Genomic DNA, 14,309 nt, shown 5'->3' on the forward strand with positions numbered 1-14,309 from the left:
AGAATTGCAGGCGACTGGTGGAAGTGTGCAGTTCACAGGAAACCAGACTCAACTAGCACCACTGCACCTGGGCGCCCCAGAGCGGGCAAAACTGAACTGCTTTTCTTGTTTGTGACCTTACACCCTTAGCACCCTACTCCCTACAGGGGATCCCTGAGAATTGATTGCAAGGACTCTTATGCAGTAAAAGTACTTTGGAAACTTTGCAGCGCAAAAGCGCATTTAAGTAAAAGTGTTACTAGGTACATCATTATAAAACTGCAACATTACTTATTCTTTTGAAAGTATTCTGGTGTTGAAACATAATATAAACAGAGTAACTATTTTTTAACAATTGGTCTCCAGTTCCTTCTTGAGTGTTTCTCATTTATTGACTTTCTGTGGTCATCAAATGCCTGGCACTACTCTCTGATAATCCTAACTGCTTGCCCACACTACCACAGAAGAGAGGTTTGGGATTGTCACTTCTGCCCGTGTAAACCAATAAAGGGGCGCCTGTACTATCTACATAGTGTACCCTTACGTTTGGTACTCTACATAGATAGCCAGCTTCGTACACCACCCACTTGTCTTAACCCTACTATATTTATTATTGTAGATGTCCATGTAACAATAAAGCCCTGATGAGACCCATGTATCTGGAAATAGGGTTCCCATGGGTTTAAGAGTTGCTCTTGTAGCAGAAGAGGACTTGTGTCTGCGGACAGGTGGCAGGATTACCTCTTGGGGGACGCTGAAGTATGTTTTGTGGCTGAGTGTTTGAAAGGCACCATGTCAACCTCTACAGAAGAATTTTCAGCCGGATGTAGGGGAAGCTCCAACCCTGTTGCTGTGTTCAGCTGATGAATTGCAGGCACTTTTTATGGTTTGGCGCTCTCGACAACAGTGAACAGGAAATTATTTAAGTGTCTTTTCATACCCTTTTAGGTCTCGCCAGCTAGACAATGCATAGCAGGCTGTTGCAAGACAATTGCCAGTTTACAATAGGTTTTTACCGTGCCTATTGCCTACCATTGGTGGGGTGTATTGTTAGTCTCCTTTGCTTGTTTATTATCTGTTAGCATCTGTGGACTTTACTTCCTCTTCTTGTGTTTGCCCCTCCCCTGGAGCTTGGCCAAAGTACTTGTGTCCTTCCAGTGCATCCATTCTGGGTGCTACTTTTTTCCTATATTTTTAAGCACTCCGTGAGAGTGCATGTATTTTTTAGCAGTCTCCCTCGCGTGCTTCTCTCTCACCCATGTTCTGTGTACCTGTCTCATCCATGTGCTTCTGTCTCCCACAGGTGCTCGGGTTGCCTTTTCTCATCCTTGTGCTTCTGTGCCCCCCACGTTGGTCTTGTTTGTCCTCGTGCTCCTGCCCAATACACTATGTTGCTTTTGTTTGTCTGCGTCCTTCTTTGCCCTCCGCTCTCTTCCATGTTGCTCTCACCTCTCATTTATCCATCTGCTTCTCCCCTCCCCCCTCCACTTTGCTGTCCCCTGCCCTTCCCAGCTGCTACCCAACCCAAGGACCCATTAACATAAAAAATGGGGCAATGACGCAGCTGCAGTGCGTCATTATGTAGGTGCTCGCCGCGAGCAGGTTTAACTCATTCATGCTCCCAACAAAATGAAATGGCTCAGCGGGCGCGTCATCCTAGCTCTGTTTTTCAGTTTTTTCTTATCTTTCCTTCATGAACTACGGCATCTTCTTTGATGCTGTACAGCATGACGAAAGGGCATTGGCAGAGGCAATAGACCTCTAAGGCAAGACCTACTGACTTTGTCAATGCTTGTTTCATATATTTTTTCCTGTGCTTTTTCTACCTTGTTCCACTTTTCAGTGTTCCCTGCTGTCTGTGAGTTTCCTTTCTTGTGTTTGTCTATTTCTTTCTCTGTTCCTTTGTCTCGTTCCATTTCTCTCTCTCGTTCATTCTCCTTCTCTTTGCTGTTATTTACTTCTTGTTACCTTCCTCTGTTTCCTTCTCTTTCCCTATTCTCTTCTCTCCCCTTGGTATTTATCTCTTTTATTTGTCTGTTCTGGTTTTAGATCTATCCATTTCTCTGTCGCTTTCAGGACCTCATTATTTCCATGTCTTTCCCGCTGTTCCCTCATTGCCTTCTCTTTCTCTTTTCCACTCTATATTTATTTTCCTTTCTCGGTTACCTTTGTGTCTGTTTTCATTTGTGTTTCACCTTGTCTCATCAATTTTCCAGCTTTTCATTTCCTGTGTTCCTTTCGCTTGTTCTCTTCCTTTCTCTCATTCCATTTATCTCTCTTTCCCTTTGTTACTTTTTTTCCTCTTTCCATTTCTCGGTCTAATTCCCTCCGTTCCCTTACTTTGCCTTTCCCTGGCTCATGTCTTTACAGCTTCTTTCCGCTTTTCTATTTTGTTTTCCTTGCACCCTATCTTTATCTGTTTAGCATTATCTCTTCCTTCATATCTTAAACTACACGCCCGCCTGTCCTTTTTAAATGTCTTCCTTCCCCCACACTCTATATATCTTTATCGTTATCTCTCCCTCTTATCGGCCATGCAGCCCTGGTTCTCCCTGCCCCCACTACCACTGATGAAATGTTACCTGCCCTTGGCCTGCACTGACACAAATGGGATCAGTCAGGCACGCACTGCATTGATCTGGCCTCGCCCTCTGCTGCTGAGGCCGTGGCCGCTCATGGAGTTCTGTACAAGAATATCAGTCCCATCCTCTCAGCTCGATGCCTCCTTGACACCATCACAGTGTAAGCCTCATTCAGCGGTGCTCTTACTGCAGATCGAGAGATTGCTTTATCTTGTTCTGTTATTGGCTGGAGGCTGGATACACGTTCGCCTTGTATTGCCAGCTTTCCTCGAAAGAGACTCGGTCATGTGAAATAAAGACCCCTCTGCAGTATATTGCATTGTGAATCCCTTTTATCTGGTGTATGATGTAGAAAGGTTGATGGCTGTGATGGTGTAATGAAGACCTCTCTGCGGTATATTGCATTGTACATCCCTTTTACACTGGGGTCTGGGGCATGATGTAGAGGTTGATGGTTGGTGGTCAGTGACGTAGGATGTGCTCTTGTCCATCAGTCAAATGTCTTTGTATCGCTAGACCCAGGTCGCGACCATTAGGCCGCTGACGCTACTCTTGATGCAGCAGAGCTCAATGAGATGGACTTGACAAGCCCCAAATCTCATCTAAAGGTGAGTAGTCCGAGTTCTACTTGAGACTTCTGGCACGAATCAGCGTTGTCAGCCATGAGTCATGCTTGACTTGAAATGCAGCTGACCTTGCCCCGACTTTTTCAGCCTTGCGGAGGCATTGATATAATGTTAAATCTCTCAAGTCCAGACCGGTGTTTGACTCTTACCCACTCTTATGCCATCCTGTGTCATTTTATGAGCATGCTGTTGTTGTCATTGATATGTTTTACAATTCGTGTTCCATGTTATGATTCCTTGCTTTACCTTGGAAAGCATAATGATCTATGACAGGGCAGTGACTTTATAGAATCCAAAAGCCAGTGGACATGTAGAAAGGGGCAATCACTTCATCAGTAAAGGAGTTCAGACATATATCATAAGTGATACTCCTATCCAGGTAATCCTGCACAAGGAAATATGGATATTTCAGTACACATAAGATAGTACTGTGGGTGTTTGGCCATTTGACTTGTTGAGGTGGCAGAGCTCCAGGCACCAAACTGCTTATAGCATGGTAGAGATGTGAAGCTTGGTGTGGGTAAATTAGATGGAAGTTGTAAGCATTTGGCCAATCCTGGCACGTGCAAGGAGGTCAGGAGTTGTGTATAGGGTTGGAAGTTCTATTTCAGGATGAATAGCAAAGGTTGTATCTAAATATTCTTTTGCTCAGATGTGTGAAGAGGTCGCAACTAAAACAGTTATAGTTGTTGGGAGTCGTATGTGGCACTAGGGTCATGCAGTGTTGCTATTCCTGAGATAGGTAGAAGACTGGGCTGTTAAATAATGCGTCTCAGGTGGTGTTTTTTGGCACCTGGAAATGACTATACCAGGTTGACTAGTTCAAGTGTATTTGGTGAAGAATCTGATGCTTTAGGCGAGAGGCATGAGAATTGTAAGGCTTGTGTTTCCTTGTGCATCAGCCAATGTTCCTTCGTACACCCGCACTGATATAACAATTGTATACTGGTGAATTTGTTCAAGTATTATCTAGGATAATATCTGCATCAATGTATATTTTCACATTGTTGTATTACTACATTTTGCTGGTTGATATTTTAGGAAGGGAAATATGTGTCATTTTTTTACGCTTACAAACCGTTCTGTTGTCATCATGACTGCATGTTTGTCATGCTGTGCTCCATGCTGGGATTCCTTGTTCTGGATTGCACTGCAGAGGCCAGTTGTTGTATGGGGGCAGTTACTGTCTGATATCCCAATTGAATTGTGTCATAAGGAGCTATGGGGTTACCTTAGTCGAGTGCAGTCGCATTGAGTGTAGTATTTGGTGGAATGTCTTTTTTGGATTTATATGATGGAATGTTTACTGTTGGGTAGTGGGAGGTGATCTCCAAGGCTGTGTTTCTGGAAGGACTTTGATGCAAGTGTGATAAAATACAGAAGACACAGCATACTAATGCAGTGGTATTTCTGTGAAAGAGTTTTCTTCATCATGGATTCAGAGTGAGACATATTGGTGGAGGGGTGGTAAGGTTTATGAAGACTTGTGCCAGTTGTTCATGTGAAGATTCTTCTAGTTGGGCTCTGGTCTCTGGGATCCCTCAGGAAAGACTCTTGGATATCAGGATGTCAAGATGGTAATTGTCAGAAATTGTATTACGTGGTTTAGGGGTTAAACCAACACCATAACAAACAACCTACTAGTCTCTTGGGACTTTAGTGAGATGGCTTTGGGACTGTATAGAAATAGTAGGGATCCAAACTCATGCAGGGTATTCTCAGTGTTGTAATGGGGGTAAATGAGCTCAACAGTACTGCAGAAGGTGCTTAACTACAAATTTCCACTTTACCTTCCCCACACTCTTGCCTCAGGCCATGACCCAAAGTAGGATTGTGGCACCCGTGGACTCAGGACCTCAGTTATGATGTCACTATGCCTGGCATGCCACCTCTCCTATACTTTCACTCGCGTCTTGCGCTTCCTGTACACCTCGGCCGCACTGTAGTCCACCAACTTCTCCTGCTTGTCTCATACTGTCCCGGGTATCTGATTGGTTAAATGTAAGCCATGAACCAGATTTCCTGGCCCTCCTCTGTTCAGATGAGATGAGGGCCCAGCATGGCTTCTTTCCACAGGTAGAGAAGATGTTGTGCGTCTGAGCGTCTTCCCCCACACCCATGGGGGCATGCGCATGTATTCAGTAACTTTACTCTTATCAAGTTCATACACCTCTTCGTAATTCAGATCCTTATAAGTTAATGTCTTATAATTTTTCTGTCTGGCCTGTCCCTTTTAAGGGTGTATATCGAATGTTAAGACAGCTGCCTACATCTGTATCACTATCACTTTGTATTGACAGCACTTTGAGTCGGGATAAGATCTTGTGATGGGCCATGATATTGTTACTTCACATTTCTAGTGTGTGATGTTTTCCCCATTTCTGTCTCATTACAGACTGATGGTTTCAGGATCATCGCCACTTCCTGTACCTGTCCTGGAGAAGTGGAAGGAAATCACTGGCCATACCCTGCTCGAGAGGTACGGCATGACCGAAATTGGGATGGCACTTTCAAACCCTCTGAGAGGACTGCGTGTGCCAGGTAATTGGGGCTATACTATCTGGAGAGCATGCGCTTGGAAAGTGCTTCAGCATCTTCCTTTGTGTGTCTGTGAATGTGCCCCTCTCCTTCCAGGAATGGGCATGTGGGTAATAGACTGAGTTGTCAACTATTGAACAATGAGACCTGAGGTCTCTGGCAAATCATCTCCCTTTTATTCCAAAATTGGGAAAGTATAGGATGTAAGCACACACTTAATAAAACGTATTACCTAGAAGTCTAAATATTAACATTCATGGGCAGCTCTACTGTTCAGAAGGATCTGAGGAATGATCAGTGCCACTTCAGGTGGATTCAGTTTGCTCAATCACCTTCTAAAATAGACACGAAATTGTCATCTGCTTTTGGACCGAGTGGGCTCATGTATGCAATTGTACTTCAAAATTACATAGCAGCTTTATGAAAGATATTTTTTGTGATGCAGAATGCAGTAGTACCATTGCATTGCGCAGCCGCCGATGACTCATTGTTTTTTGCAGAAGTAGATAGGTCACTTGTCTGGTGAAATCTATTGTACTGGACATTGCAACCCTAGAGGCTTCCTCAAGCCGACCTTTTCTTGATGGTTGCATTGCATGATGATACCTGGGTAAGGGAGTTGAGTTCTAAATGGGGACTGTCCCTGCAAAATAGTGTGTAGAATCTGGGTTAAGCAAGGACGTGTTTTGTTCTAATACTGTCCAGTACATACATTTTAGACTTAGCCATTCTCAGTCCTGAGATTTTTGTGGATGCAAAAATACTGAGGATTTATGCCTGAGCCACCGGGTCACGGTTTCTGAGTTTCACGAACGCAAATGGGAAATAACCTTCAGTTGTATTGTTACAGAGAGCTAAAAACACGTTTTTGCATGTTCCTAGATTCCTTCAGGTAATACCTGGCGAAATTTGTGCTCTGAAACTCCTGGTTACTAAGAGCACTTTGAACCTGACTTTCACACTGTTTGCCAACAAGATTCTTGCTAGGATTTGTCAACACGTAGGTAAACAACACTAGGCTTGGGCAACGTTTCTGTTACACTGGCGTAAACATGCATAATATGAGCGAAAATCCTGCAATTACGGTAATACACCATGCCACATAATCACATGCTATTTGAGGTCAAGAAAAAAAGGTTTAGCACGAGCACAGGGACACAACATGGACGACCAGACCTCAAGCAGTTGGTGCTTGTGGTCGTTGTATTTTTGCTGTATTTTTTTAATTTTTTTTTTTGCACAAAATGCGTCCTCTCATTTAAATTTGACACAAGGACACATTTCCTTCTAAAAAACAGTAGTAAATGTCTGTTTTACATTTTGCGTAACTACACATTTTCACATAATTTTCCTGAAATTTCAGATGTAACTATGCAAATGCAACTGACTAAAATTGTGGACACCCCACAACCCACTATATGCAGTTTAAACAGGGGCAAATAGCGCATTTCATATTACGCATCTGAACTGGATTATGTTGTAAATAGTATTTGTTTCACGTTTTTCCTGGCCCAACAACAATAACAAATATGAAGCTATATGTTCAGTATTGTTTTATTATAATGCTAAAGCTAAGGATCTAACTCTTTTCACACTGTCCTAAAAAGGTGTTTAACCAAGTTAAATAGGAGCTATTAAAACTTAGCTTTCGCTCTAGTAGTAAAACACTGAACAAATTGAATATTCTTTTGCAATAGTAAAATGGGTTTTGCACCTTTTCAAATTGCTCAGGTACATAATCTTCTGGAAGACAACTTTCATAAGAGATGGCCCAGTGTTTGGGAGGAAGAATGTTTGCTCTCTAAGAGTGGTAGACCAACACCTGCCCTAAATGTGATTGCCTGTCAGCTGGAAACAGCTACAGGATCCCCAAACCGATGTTATGATATGTCAGATGGCTTTAGAGTCCAATATGAGACTCTAAAAGGGGGGGGGGCAGACATTTGTCAGATAGTCTCATGGACATTAGTGGCTTCATCCAAGGGAGGAAAGCATGTGATTCTTCTGACCCTTTTGATTGATAGCCCTATAATGTTCCTGCAAAATAAATACATTACTAAGCCCCTTATTTCTGAATGGTCTTATATCACCTACAGTGAAAGCAGACAAGTCCCTCACAGTCTTCTTTGGGGTACAAAGTTTAAGAAAAGCCTCTTTAAAATCGGCTGTAGTTCTGCTGATCTCCTTTTGTAGCAGACAGTTGGTAGGAACCCGTTTGGTCTCAAAGTATCCAAATAATTAATTAGAGAGATCACTCGACTATATTTTTAAGATTGTGTTATTGTCTACCCGACTTCCAAAAATTAGCTAATGTCCTGGACAAAGTTACAGTCTTATTCAGGGTTAAATCAAGGTTTCCTGATGCACTGATGGAATAGGAATGTTAGATTGGAAAGTGCCCATTTAGATTTGGTTGAGGACTTGGATATGAGAGAAACTCTCGGGATTGCAAATACTAATTTTGTTTCGATAAAACCAAGGGTGAAAAGGGCAATACTAGCAAATGTAGGTTAGGGGACTCATTTATATATATTGTAAATGAGCATTTTAAATATTATTCTTACAAATCAAACGTTTATTCTTGCTTTAACAGATACCACAATTGACTATATTGCTTCAAACACTGATCCTATTCTCTTTATGCCATAACGGCATGGTTTTTTAACTATAAAGGGAGAGTCCATAGCTCCTAAAGTAAAATTATTGGAGTCTGCTCTTTAGGAAATCCGTGTTCCAGATATTATCTGGGTACTTAAGAAAACATTACATTATAGTATTGACTTACCAGGTAGATTATCTGCCATTCTTGCCTCGATACAACCAAATCTTGATTCTCTAAATGATCCACATGGTTGGTATTTGAGTACTCACAGGTTTAAAGCGCGTTGACCTTTATGTATTGAAGATGAGTGTGTAAATAAACATTGTTCTTTTTAAATTTCAAACCAAAAAGATTAAAAAATTACAGGCTGTGCACCCAGCAAGGACATGAACATGCACCATCCGTGTCTCTATACAATTGCAGTTTGGGATCTGTACACATAGGAAGCTCATACAAGAAGAAGTGGAAAAATAAGGGGCAGTAGCATATAGGTTATAGGAGGACGACATATATTATGCACTATTTTCACTGAGAAGTCCAAAGAGTCAATCATCAGCGATGTTTCTGTTTCCGGATATCCGCTCACCATGGGCTTCAGTGTGCTCAGAGGCAGGATCGTCCCGCATCTTGAAGTCATTCATAGTTGACAAATAGTCCCTCAAAGGCTGTCAGATGTCTTTTGGGCGCGAGGTCAGAGGTTGCAGAGAGGCGTATATCTCGCTGGTTGTGTCGTAGTATATGAGGCTCCGGAGCCATTCTGCACCATAGTCAGTGCCCCAGAACCCCAATGTAAAGCCATCTCCCACCTTTCCAAGGGAAGAGCTATGGTTGTGAAGCGCCAGAGAGGTTTAGAAATGTTCTCAGCATATCCCATCAGTGCCATCAGGGGGTCAGGAGTGACAGTAGTACCCACCATAGAAGACAATATATTAAAAAGATTTCTCCAATATTCCGCTACCCCGCCACATATCCATGTTAGATGAGCGAAATCTGCATTTTCTGTTTTACCCTTTAGACATACCGAGGATTTGGAGGGGTCTATTTTTGCCAAGGCACTAGGAGTCACATAGATTATACAAATACATTTATGATGTAAAAGTTTATGTTTATGATTTAAAGACACCGTGCGTGTCTGAGAGCAACAGTAATACCATATCTTATCGGACAGCTGACGCCCAGGTCTGCCTTCCAGGCCTCCTGCACGCTTCCGTCCTGAACAGGGAAAAGCTCAACGGATGCACGGTACAGCTTGGAAACCAAGTCAGTGCTGGAGTCTGCTGTTATGATTAATGTGAGAGGTGAGAAATCAGAGGGTGCTACTTGGTAAGTAGGTGAAAGTTCCTGTAATGTGCTCTGAAAACATCGAGGGACAAAATGATACACGTATGTGGCAGATTCAAAGCGACTGTGCTCCGTTCGTGAGAATAATGATCCTGCAGGAAGAGGTCACTCACAGTGGTAAGCTGGAAAGAGCCAAGCGTTTGTTGCACCAGCTTCTCCGCTGTAAGGGGGAGCCATGGATTGTTGCCTAGGGGGAGCGCCGCTGAATATAGCAAGTTACAGGACAGAAGGTGAGCCAATCGACGCCATGCCCAGCACGTCGTGGCCAACTGTTGGACGTCCGTAGGGTCCAATGGATGGCCAAGTGGCAACAGCGATTGTGGTTGAGTAGGGAAAGCAGAGTCCTGTTCTGGTATGGTATGGAGTGACAATGGGTGGGTTCAGCCACAGAGGGTGGTGTCCTTGTCCGGTTTTAACAGAAAAGTGACCATGGCCTCCTGTAGCGTGGGCGGGAGTACTCCCTCCTCCATCGCCTCCTGGTACATGTCCAGAAGGTGGGAAACTAGGACGTGCTTGTTTGCCTTATAAAAGACACCAGTAAATCCGTCCATGCCATTCAACGAGTCAATTGCCAGCATAACCTCCTCGGACGTCAAGGGCTTGCTTAGATACTGTCGTTGTGGCGAACTCCATGGTCACCTCCTCCAGATACCGCTGTGTCCCATGGGAGTGACTCTGTATGCAGGTGCTGTAAAGTTGCTTATAGTAATCAAATAGTAGTGTCTGTACTTCAGAGAGCACTGAGGTTTTCGTGCCACGTGTCTCCTGCAACTCAGGGATACAAGAGAGCAACCTAGAGGGACGCAGAAGGTATGCCAGTGGGCGGCCGGACCTCTCGCCCTCGCCGTACCAACGCGCCCTAGCATATTTACCCAAGAAGTTGGCCTCCCTTTCCACCAATCCCTGAAATGTGTCCAGTAATTTAGCTCAGGCGAGCAGATCTACCCCCACGGGTTGTGAAGCAGCCCCTCTGTCTTCCTCCACCAGTGCAGATTCAATATGGCTAATATCCCGGCAGATAGTTCGCAGAACACCTGAGTGCTTAGCAATGGTGATCCCCCTTATGTAGGCCTTGAACGCCTCCCATAATGTAGCTTTAGATGTGACCAAGGCCCCTTTTATGGCAAAGTATTCTATAATCACGGTGCGGAGATCCGACTGGAACACCTCATCTAGTAGAGCCGTAGCAGGGAAATGCCATGGACGCTCAAAATAGTCCAGATAGAGAGTGCATGAATCGAGTCGAACTGGAGAGTGGCCGGAAAGAGTCCGCGGGTGATGGGAGACAGAGCAAAGTCAGGACATGGTCTGTGGTGACAGAAGCCAGAAATCTATGCGGGACCAGGTGTCATGGGGGGGCAGAGTAGAATGTATAGGGTAGCGTGGCAGAGGGCGATATCGGCCTGGGGTCCCGCAAGGAGTAAGTATGGCATATATCGCGTAGCACTTTCAAAGATTAGGGATTATTCACTAGGTGCAAGGATGTGGTGCCCAGACCTGTATCTTGGAGTAGATTAAAGTCACTTCCAAGTATCAGGTGGTCCGCGGGCTCCCTGTCTATATGCATCTGGAGCGTGGAGAAGAAATCGGGGTTGTCTACATTGGGAGCATATATATTAAGTAGGGCAGTCCTGTGACCGACCAGCATGTCACGTACCAAAATGAATCTGCCATGTGGGTCAGTAATAGTGTGTTGGTGATGGAATGGTAAAGTTTTATGGATCAGTATGCAGTCTTCTCAGGAGTAGGAGTTGTCGTTAGAGTAAAATCTGGGAGGACCCTATTGTTTAGCATATGTAGCTCTAGAGGTGGGCGCTAAATGAGTTTCTTGCAGAAAGCCTATCTGTGCGCTGTGTCTGGTTAAATATTGTAAGACTTGCTTCCCTTTGCATGATTTATTTAAACCCCTAATATTCCAGGACAGAAATGTGAAAGTTAAAATCGGTCGCCCTATAGTATGCGTAGCAGTCATCGATGCGAGGTAATTGAGTGCACGTATGTGTCCTGGGTGCGCACAGAAAAACAAACTAACAGTAGTTCAAAAGGTAGCAACATTACCTATATCCCAGCTGTCCCTCGTCACCCCCACCCACACCTGGCAGAAGTTGCCTAGTGACCCCCCTTAGTGAAACATAAACAAAACAACCCCAGTACAACAAACAATGTGGTATCAACCATGAAGGGGTGACAACGCTTCAGATGGTGGTAAAGGTATGTTAAGCACTGTTAGCATTATTGAGGAGTCAGAGGTTCCGGCTGGTCTTCACTGTACCCCTGAAAGGTGGGAGGGGGACAGAAGAGGAGCTGGCAGGTGCAGAATCATAACACACATTGTACCAGCGGGCCTCTCCACCGTCCAAGCAGCAAAGCCCCCCAAGAGCAGACCACACTCATGTCTCCGAGAACAGGTCCTGACTGGACACCCCCAGGGTAGGGTTTGGAAAGTGCTGATGCGATCAGAGAGCCCTTCTTGGAGAATGCCTTACAGAATTCAAGTACCTCTGCCGGTTTATCAAAAATACACGTCTTGCCCTGGACATCGACACGAAGTCTGGCTGGGTATAGCATCCCGTATCGGCGACCCAGACCATGAAGGGCGGACTTAGCATCTTGAAACTTCCGTCTGGCCTCTTGCACCGCCATCATGAAGTCTGGATAGATAGACATTATGGCTCCTTGATGCTGCAGGTGAGACTTTGTACGAGCTAAGTGGAGTGCTGTGTCACGATCACTGTAATTTAGAAAGCGTGCCAGAATTGGACACGTGGGAGCCTCCCGGCATGGGTCACACCAAGCAAGACTTGTGCTCCCGTTCTACCACGAATGTGGGGGTGAAGCTAGCACGATCAAACAATTCTATGAGCAGTCCTTTGACAAGAGTTCCATGCACTCTGTATTGGTCGTTTCGGCTACCCCCAGGATGCGGAGACTGTTGCGTCTGCCCCGTGCCTCCAAATCCAAATTTTTTATGGTGACTGTGCGTAGCCAGGTATCCAGCAATTTCATCCTCTTGGCCATTTTGGCAGTGTGTCCTCCATCTTGGTGATTCGGTCCTCTGAATGTCCCATTCGTGTGTCGTGCCGGTCAAGACTCCCCCTGGTGTCTGTTTCTGCTTTTCAAACGCAAGCTTCCGTTGTTTAGGATCTACTTTGCCCTTTTTCTATATAGGGTGCAGGGAGGCCGGTGGTGTGGGGAAGGGGCTGCCAGTGCCAAGGGCCAGCACTCCAGTGCCAGGCCCATCGCCCCAGAGCCTAGTATCTCACCCCCCCTTCGCCAGTCTCAGGTACGAATTTGCAGTGTGCATGTAGGGCCTCCTCCTCATCGGGTCACCCCCACGGGGCCTCCAATGCACCAAATCCAGCCCAGTGCCGGCCACCTCAGGCCCCACGCGTCAGCTGAAGCGGGGGGAGGTGACAGAACTTTTCCCGGTATGGCCCTACGGGGGCAGGAGGGGGCACAACGATCGGTCTGCCTCCAGGTGTCCAGCGTTGCAGGGCAATGGGGGGTGGGGGTCAGCCAGCTGTAGGGCACGAGCCGCACTGCTTGGCTCGGCCACCCCACACCCCTACTAGGGACATAATTCAGTGTCAACCGTTTAGTGTAAAAGTTCATTTATTTAGGACAGGATTGCAACAATAACATAACCTTAACTTTCGGTTCAAAACCCCAACTTTAATAACGCCCCACCCTTTAACATCTCCTCGCTCATCCTTCCACTCCAAACTCTCATTTTGCTTCCATTCCCCTACACACTGCCCTTTTTCCTTTCATGACTCACTTGGTTCGTGCGTACGCCCACTCAGAGCCTTCCCCCTGCTTGTTTATTTCCTGGAAGGGTGGAAGGGTGGCCAAGCCTGCATCTGACTCACCACCGTCCCCATCTACTATTTGCCCTTCCTTGCAACCTGCCCTAACTGACGAACATCCCACCTCCCCTGCATTCAACCATATCTACATTCCGCTCCTCTCTCATCCTTATCTTTTGCCGGGTAGGTGGGAGGCCAAAACCTAAACCGCATGATGGGCTGCGTGAAAAGAGGCCGGTCCCACCCCCCCCACCCACTTTTATACCCAACCCCTAAAACCCACCCCCACTTACCTTGAGCCTATCCTGTTGCCGCGTCGTCACTTCCCTCTCCCGAAAGAACCCACGGAGAGACTAGACCGAGTCCATCTCTCCCCTGGCCCCTCCATGCTGCAGGGCCTCCGGGACGCAAGGCCGGTGTGCAGAGCATCACAGGTCCTGAGATAACGTGGGCCCGAGCGCTCACCTCAATTGCATCTGCGTCCCACAGCAGGCTCTGTGACCCAGAAGTGAGGCCCGACCAGCCCCAGTCAATCAACGTCATTGAAGAATTAGAGGGTTGGGGTAGCTGGTGGGGGGGGGGGGAGCTGGCAGGCTATATAATTCAAGCCACACTGCGCAGCTCAGCCGGCCCCGTGCCTCAGGCCCAAGCACAGCCCCTGTCGCTGAGGGGCGTCTGAAGTGCAAAGCCGGCATGCAGGGCGTCACGGCCCGGAACACCCCTCCACCGCTTATGGGCTCCGGCCCATTGAAGCTCGAATGCACCACGGGCATCTTAGTTGCTGGTGTAGCCGCGCCCCCATTTGGACATTTTTTTTAATTGAAACTGTTTATAG

General features: G+C 45.9%; 1 protein-coding gene across 1 annotated transcript in view; it reads left to right on the forward strand.

Annotated features, from left to right (window-relative positions):
• Positions 1-14,309, forward strand: part of ACSF3 (acyl-CoA synthetase family member 3) — a 359,801-nt gene that overhangs the window by 54,065 nt on the left and 291,427 nt on the right. Inside the window, exon 5 of the mRNA XM_069216898.1 lies at positions 5,583-5,728. Within this exon, the coding sequence (XP_069072999.1) occupies positions 5,583-5,728 (146 nt within the window). The remainder of the gene's footprint in view (positions 1-5,582; positions 5,729-14,309) is intronic.

Source organism: Pleurodeles waltl, chromosome 12 (genome assembly GCF_031143425.1).
Source record: "Pleurodeles waltl isolate 20211129_DDA chromosome 12, aPleWal1.hap1.20221129, whole genome shotgun sequence".
Taxonomy (NCBI): Eukaryota; Metazoa; Chordata; class Amphibia; order Caudata; family Salamandridae; genus Pleurodeles; species Pleurodeles waltl.